This window comes from Phocoena sinus, chromosome 18 (assembly GCF_008692025.1).
Source record: "Phocoena sinus isolate mPhoSin1 chromosome 18, mPhoSin1.pri, whole genome shotgun sequence".
NCBI lineage: Eukaryota > Metazoa > Chordata > Mammalia > Artiodactyla > Phocoenidae > Phocoena > Phocoena sinus.
The window spans coordinates 7505871-7512933 of NC_045780.1; the positions used below are offsets into that span (position 1 = coordinate 7505871).

The following is a 7063-nucleotide window of genomic DNA, read 5'->3' on the forward strand; positions in this document are numbered from 1 at the left end:
TTTTTTTCCATATGCATGTGTTAGCATGCGGTATTTGTTTTTCTGTTTCTGACTTACTTCACAACATGACTATCATTAAAGATCTCAGGTTTCTTCCAGCTGCAGGCTCTTTGCCGAACTTCCCATCGGCCCCAACTGGCAGAAGCTGAGGCCTCTGCTCAATTTCGTGACCAACATTGATTGCATAATGACTGTATTAATACTGGGTTAACTTAGCATGCTTTGGTGTCAGCGACGCTAACGCAAGGTGTTTTCCTTTCTCCACTTAGTTCCTGCGGCTTTTGCTGGACTGATGTACCTGGTTGTGAGGCAAAAGTACTTTGTTGGCTACCTGGGGGAGAGAACGCAGAGGTAGGCCACTGGGACTGTTTAAGAACCGTGCAGGGAGTCGTACTTTTCCAGCTGGAAGAGCGATCATTCACAACAGTATTCTGTCTACCATTTAAGGCCCTGTGGGACCACTCAGGGTGGGAGGGCGGAGGCCGACTAGGACCCCTCGTCCTTTTCTCCTTGAGCTTTGCTGGTTCTGAAATACAGCTGGGGCCCTTGACTAGTTTTCCCATTTAAAAATTCCCCCACACGGTGCTGGGCTCACAAAGGATGCTTTAACGCATTCTTTGCAACCCCACACCCTCTACTCCCACCCTGCAGAGTCTGGGGCTTGAATGACGGTCTCTGTCTGGCTTCCCAAAGCCTCCAGTGAGTGAAACATTTCATTGTTTGCCAGAGAAATGAGAACTAAAGCTTGCACCTTGTGATGAGTTCCCTTGAGTAACAGATCATCCGGGGACCAGCGGAAAGAATGTTGAGAAAGTAAGATGCACTAGCAGGCATCAGACGGAGCCAGTGGATAGAGTCACCACTGCACTGCTTACAGATGTCGCCCAAAGCGGCAATTGTACTTTCCCTAGACCTGGGTTGGGAAGGCTGGATTTTAGTAAAATAAATGATAATACTTGAAGAAGAAATGTTTGAGTTACAATTTCCACCAGTTCCTGAGCGATCAGAATTCCTGATGGGCTCTGAAGGCTGGGAAGATGCCCTGGGAGCTCCGCCCACACACTGACCCCAGCCTCCGGCTCCATGTCTCTCCCTTGTCTGGCTTCACTTCTCTCTGTCTCTCACAATAGCGCCCCCTCTAGTGGATAAGGGACTCTCCGTTCAGAGAGCCTCCTTCAGCGGTGACAAAGGCAGTGCCATCCCAGAAGGTCACCAGGTGAAAGCACTGCTTCTGGGGAACCCGGGGGCCTGCGAAGCTGAGTGATTTCCGGTGGTTGGATGGTCAGCTGCAGCCGGAGAGGAATGGTGGTGCCCCCAGCAAGTCTCCTCCAAGCTCACCTCCCCCTCATTCCTCTCTAGCGGCGTTTTTGTTTATCCTCTAAAACCACAACTCCATTACCTCTCACATCCTTATCAACACTGTCCTCAGTGATATTCTTTATTCTTCTTTATCCTGGAAAACCGCTATTCTGCCTTCCCCCAGAGGTTTACCTGTTGTCCAGAGTCGAAGGGGGCAGAATAACTATCCATGAAATGAGGGGCTCTGCTCTCCCGGCTGGCTCCCCCGAAGCCCCGTCTTCCTCCCCCAAAGTCCCAGGAATTCAGCCCAGTCACTGGTCTCCTCTTTATCCATCACCACTTGCCTGAGATCTTAAAGTTGCTTTAATTTTTAAGTTTTTTTGGCCACGCTGCGTGACTTGCGGGATCTTAGTTCCCCGACCAGGGATCGAACCCGGGGCCACGGCAGTGAAAGCACGGAGTCCTAACCACTGGACCACCAGGGAATTCCCTTAAAGTTGCTTTAATTCCAAGACACTCTGTGGGACATGACAAAATATGTCCGCTTACCCACAGGCTCTTTTCGTTTCAAAGGTAGTCACTACTAGGGAATGAACAAGAATAAACACCAGGATAATAGACTTAAAAATGGACACGTCTCTGGACCTCATTGAAATGAGGCCTGTGCTCTTAAATCCCTCCGTGGTCTCCCCCATCAGGTGGTAGGAAGAAGATCCCATCGCCCCTTAGCCCACTGTCTGTGCCAGTGCCGGACCCTTCTCACCACCCCTGCGTATGCGTTACTAGTCGTCATCGTGCTCCTTCCCGCCGAGATGTAGCACGGCCTCACAATACTTTCTCAGCACGGTGTTCTGGGCCGTTGTCATCAGCAGAAATGATATACACTAGATGAAGTGTCTGATCCTAATTTAGACCAAAATATAGCCTGAGGGCCTCTGTGGTCACGTCAAGGGGATTTTTTTTTGCTGTGCCGTGGGGCATGCGGGATCTTAGTTTCCTGAGCAGCGATCGAACCCATGCCCCCTGCATTGGGAGCGCAGAGCCTTAACTGCTGGGCTGCCAGGGAAGTCCCCAGGTCAAGGGGATTTTTAATTCTGCCTTCTAGAAACTACTTGCTAATCCCTCTTCTGCTGTAGACTCCTCTCCTTTCCCGGTCCTTCTGTCCCTGGGCTGTGTCACCCTTGGACTCTGCAGATGCCTTAATGCCCTCCAGACCTGCTTTAGTTCTTGGCCTCACCAGCACATGGAGGTTACTGCTCAGTGAGATCCTTCCCCAGAACTTTCTCCCTTGGGCTCTAGATCATCTTTCGGCTCTGACCCCTGCAGACGTTCCAGTGTCATTTTTGGTCCAGTGGGTGGGTAAGTCACTCCTTGATGTATCTCCCTCACCAAAGCTTCGCCTTCCGGCTTCAGGCTGCCCTGCGAGAATTTTACATCTGTCTCCTGCACTCCTCCTAGAAGTTATGGCTCTTATTCTCAGTCCTTCTCCTTACACGGGGACCCCTTTCTCCCTGTCCTGATTAGGTGGTCAGTAGCATCCTTAACGACACTGCAGTGTAGGGTGAATTTTAGTTTCTTCCCCTTTCATTCTGAGCTACCATCTGGACCCAAACTCAATGGCATTTGGCCTGATGTTACAAGACTATCTGCCTTTTACTACCTGCCTTGCATCTAGGCTGCTCTGTCTGCTTGTCCCTCAGAGCCCTGTTCCCTGTTGGAGCTCCCACTAAGTTCCTCTTTGCAATTTGAAGTTCTCAGCTCAGAGCTGGTTGGGCAAAGATTGGCTGCGACTCGAGGCCTGTGAATTTGGGTTACCCAAGCCCACCTTCTCCTCATTGCCCACGCCCCCCTCGTTTACTCAGCATCATCCAGGACCTTTACTGACCACCTGCTCTGAGCAGGTACTGTGTCAGTTGTGAGGTGATAACAGTAAACGTGGCAGAGACCTGGGAATCTCCCAGAGTCAGGGGCACCGTGCAAGACCCCAAATATTGAGCTTACAGAAATGATAATGGACACAGTTTTCAAAAGCCCATCTCCAAGCCTGAGACTTAAAAATGCAGTGAATGAAGGGCTGGACGGGGGCGGGGGGGGGGCATTCACACGTAGCCCTGCACGTGACAGCGTGCTGAGTTCTTGTCTGGGAAGAGTTAAAGCACCATAGACCCATCTCCTTAGGGGAGATATGCCTCGAATCCTCAGAAACTTCCTACCCAAATCAAGAACACCACTGTTTCATCAGGAGGTACTCCCGTTTCATCCTTCACCACAGATTTATCTTGAGCAGGTTCTGAAATGGCTTCACAAATCACTTTTCCTTGTTTCTGTAACGAGCACGTGGGGGCCTCATTCGTGTGATAAATCTGAGTCACTACAGTATTTGACTTTTAACGATTTAATTTCTCTGAAGCCTCTATTCTCTGGCTGAAAAGCAGACTCGTCTACTTTCTTTGCAGTTCCTTATCTGCATTAGCAGGTAATTCTCTGTATTTGTCTTTGAGGACAAAGTGCCACAGACTGGGGGGCTTAAACAACTGAAACGCACTTTCTCACAGTTCTGGAGGCTGGAAGTCCAAGACGAAGATGTCAGGGGCGTTGGTTTCCTCTGAGGCCTCTCTCCTTGGCTTGCAGACGGCCGTCTTCTCCCTTTGTCCTCAGTGGTCTTCCCTCTGGGCATGTCTGTGTCTTCACCTCTTTTTATAAGAACACCAGTTGTGGTGAGTCAGGGTCCACCCCAGGGACCTTGTTTGACCTTGATTACCTCTCTTTAAAGACCCTCTTTCTAAATAGTCATTCTGCGGTACTGGGGTTTAGGAACTTCAACACGTGAATGCGGGGGATACAATTCAGCTCGCTTTTCTTTTGGGACCAAACTTTTTTTCCCCCAACAAAGAGCTAGAATGTGTCACTTCCTGAGCAGGACCGTGAACAGGAAACCGAAGGCAGAGGAACACAGCCGGCTAAAAAGGAGCAGGGTGCTGGCAGCGGGCAGTGCCTCCCAGACTTTACTGGGCCCGGGAGTCACAGAGGGAGCTCGTCAGTGGCGCAGGTTCTGACCCAGTGGATCTGGGGAGGGACCTGGGATTCTGCATGTTCCAACAGGTGTCTGTGCTGCCGGCGCACGGGACACTGTGGGCAGCGAGGGCATTCATGCTCAACCGTGGAATGATTTTCAAATTCTCGACACAGGAGTATTAGGAGATGCATTATGAACCTTTGGGGTCCCTTTCAAAAAGATAAAATTTCTAACGTCGAGCCTATGGATGCCATATTCTGCTCTCTGATTGTAGCAAACAAGGGCCAAGCAGCATTAAGGCGTCTGTTTAGCTGAGCTGGCTGATCTCGGGGAGCACTCCTGATTGCCACGGGGGCCCCTCGCCGGGGTCTTTACTAACAGCCTTAGAGACTCACTTGGCTGGTCCACATGTGCCGGTGCTGCACAGATGGACCAGGCACAGCCATCATAGGAGGATGTTGCAGGGGAGAGAGGAAGCCAGGGCAGCCCCTATGCACAGCTAGGTGGTCCCATGTCACTGGGGAGACGCCTCCTGACCCCAGCTGACGCTCTGTCTAAGCGGCTTAGGACTTTGAACTTCTGAGAGAAGGCGAGGAAAAGTCTCCCTCCCCTGATTCACTTAAATTGTAAGGGCCCGCCTTCCAGTGCTGGGGGTTGGCTCTCATTAGTGCGAACGTGAGTTTTTCCCAGGCAGCCTCAGGAGACTAGATCGAGCCCTCAGATGCCAAAGCACCGCTTAGAGTCCACCAGCCTTCTTGGCTCATTTAAACCATCCTTCTCACACAGAGGCCCTGAAAGTCCTGCATTCTACACGTTGGCCAGCACAGCTCCTGCAGGCGCTCCTGGAGAGGGTCTTAGGCAGCCCATGGGTTCCTAGTCCCCGGTCAGAACCCCGCTGACCGGCAGAAGCCACCACCCTCATGCCATCCAGGAGCTGGCGTTCCGATGGCACTGAGAAGCCGGACAGCAGAGCCCTAATGGTGATGGGTTTGAGGCTCTCTTAGCTTGGTTTTGAAATAGATTCAATGACTAATAGTAGCTAAGACACTTCCATCCTTCATATAAAGTAAATGGAGCATTCTTGAGTAAAAGGAGCTGTAATTTAAACCCCGTGTACCTCAAAGTGATAACATTTTTTGTTAAATTGGTATCATTTGTGCTGCTTCTACAGTTTCCTCTTTCCTTTTTTTTCCAGCACACGTGGCTACATATTTGGGAAACGCATCATCCTATTCCTTTTCCTCATGTCCCTGGCTGGGATACTCAACTATTTCCTCATCCTCCTTTTCGGAAGTGACTTTGAAAACTACATGAAGACAATCGCCAACACCATCTCCCCCCTCCTTCTCATCCCCTAACTGAATTCCGGGTGGGTGTGCTCGGCTAATCAATACCTAGAAGCCGTCATAACTCAACCCTTTAAACGATGCTGTAAATCTGCTGACCCTCTGGGCTTTGCAGCTTGAGTGAACCTCACTTTTCCTGGAAGAGAATATCTTCATGTCAGCTCCACCCTGGAACACGATGGTGGCACCAGATTTGCTCTTCAGATCCCGTCTGTGTGTTTCTTACTTATCCTGCTTTCCGAAGATGTTTTGTGACCCGATTTATGTTTTCCTAAAATAAAATGGCAGACACATATGCGAGGCTGGTGGTTGAGTTTTACGTGGGTAAATTGCTACAGTTGAATAACTGCGTTGTTTTCCTTGACCTTAATGATGATGATAAAAAAATACGCTGTCTTCACACACACACACACACACACACACACACACACACACACACACACCTGGAAGGTCACCAGTGGTCAAGTGTGATTATCTCTGGGTGAAGAGATTTGGAGTGTTAATCTCTTATTTATATTTTCATGTATTATTTGAAAATTGTTAAGCGGCAAAAAAATACCACTAAACAAAGAAAGAGACAGGACACAACTGAAGACTGCCTTTTCCAGGTTGGTCTGGTGTTGCCCCTGACCCCCAGCATAGCACCCTGTGCACGTCTCAACCACAGCAAATCCATATCGCAATGTCAAGGTTTTTTAGTATGTGCCACCCATCCCCACTAAATCATCAGCTCTTGAATGTCCCTATTTATTTTGCTTTTCCTGTGCCAAGCTTAGAGGCTGGCACATAGCAGGCACCCAATGGCTCAGACTATTTGGGAACTCAAAAAAACGTCCTGTACAGTGATGTATTGTAGGGGACAGTAGGCGTGAGTCGTATGAGATCAAGATTTTTTTCTAACAGTTTTAATGAGATAAATAAATTGGGGATAAATGCAAAAACAAACAAACAATCCTTCCTATGGACAAACAGACTTCCTTAAGAGCCTTTCGTTTCCTTAAGAATCTTTCGTTGAATGTGTGCCCCCTACCCACACCCCATGAGAACTAGGTTGGTACCTTTATGTGCTAGCATCGTACCCAGCACTCTTTGTATCATTCAGTTTAAAATGTGCTGTAACTCAGCGTCAGAGCCTAAGATGATGCCAGACCCATTGTAGGGGTCCCCAAATATTAGTAGAACAAATGAATAAGTAAGTGCATGAGTTCATGAGTCACTGGCTGGTAATACTTAATAAAGTATGTGTGTTGAGCCATTGCCTGTATCAGGTACAGATTCGTAGTGGTCCAACCACTGTCACACCTGCTGTCCCTTGACAAAAAAAGCACAATTTGGAAGACAGCAGGGTGTGCTCAGGAGTCTAGGACACCCAGTGGAGAGAAGCCAGCTCATCGAGACTGAG

At 49.2% G+C, this 7063-nt stretch overlaps 1 protein-coding gene across 8 annotated transcripts in view; it reads left to right on the forward strand.

Annotated features, from left to right (window-relative positions):
- ALOX5AP (arachidonate 5-lipoxygenase activating protein) overlaps positions 1 to 5956 on the forward strand; it is a 30659-nt gene extending 24703 nt beyond the window's left edge. For 2 of the 8 annotated variants that reach the window (XR_004346685.1, XM_032611369.1), the window contains 3 exons: positions 270 to 351; positions 3855 to 4016; positions 5511 to 5645. Coding sequence is in view for 6 of the 8 variants with exons in the window: in XM_032611369.1 (XP_032467260.1) it covers positions 270 to 351; positions 3855 to 4002 (230 nt within the window). In the remaining 2 variants the exon portion in view is untranslated. The other 6 variants (XR_004346686.1, XM_032611370.1, XM_032611365.1 and 3 more) reach the window with 5 other exon arrangements.
- Positions 5957 to 7063: the final 1107 nt, after the last annotated feature.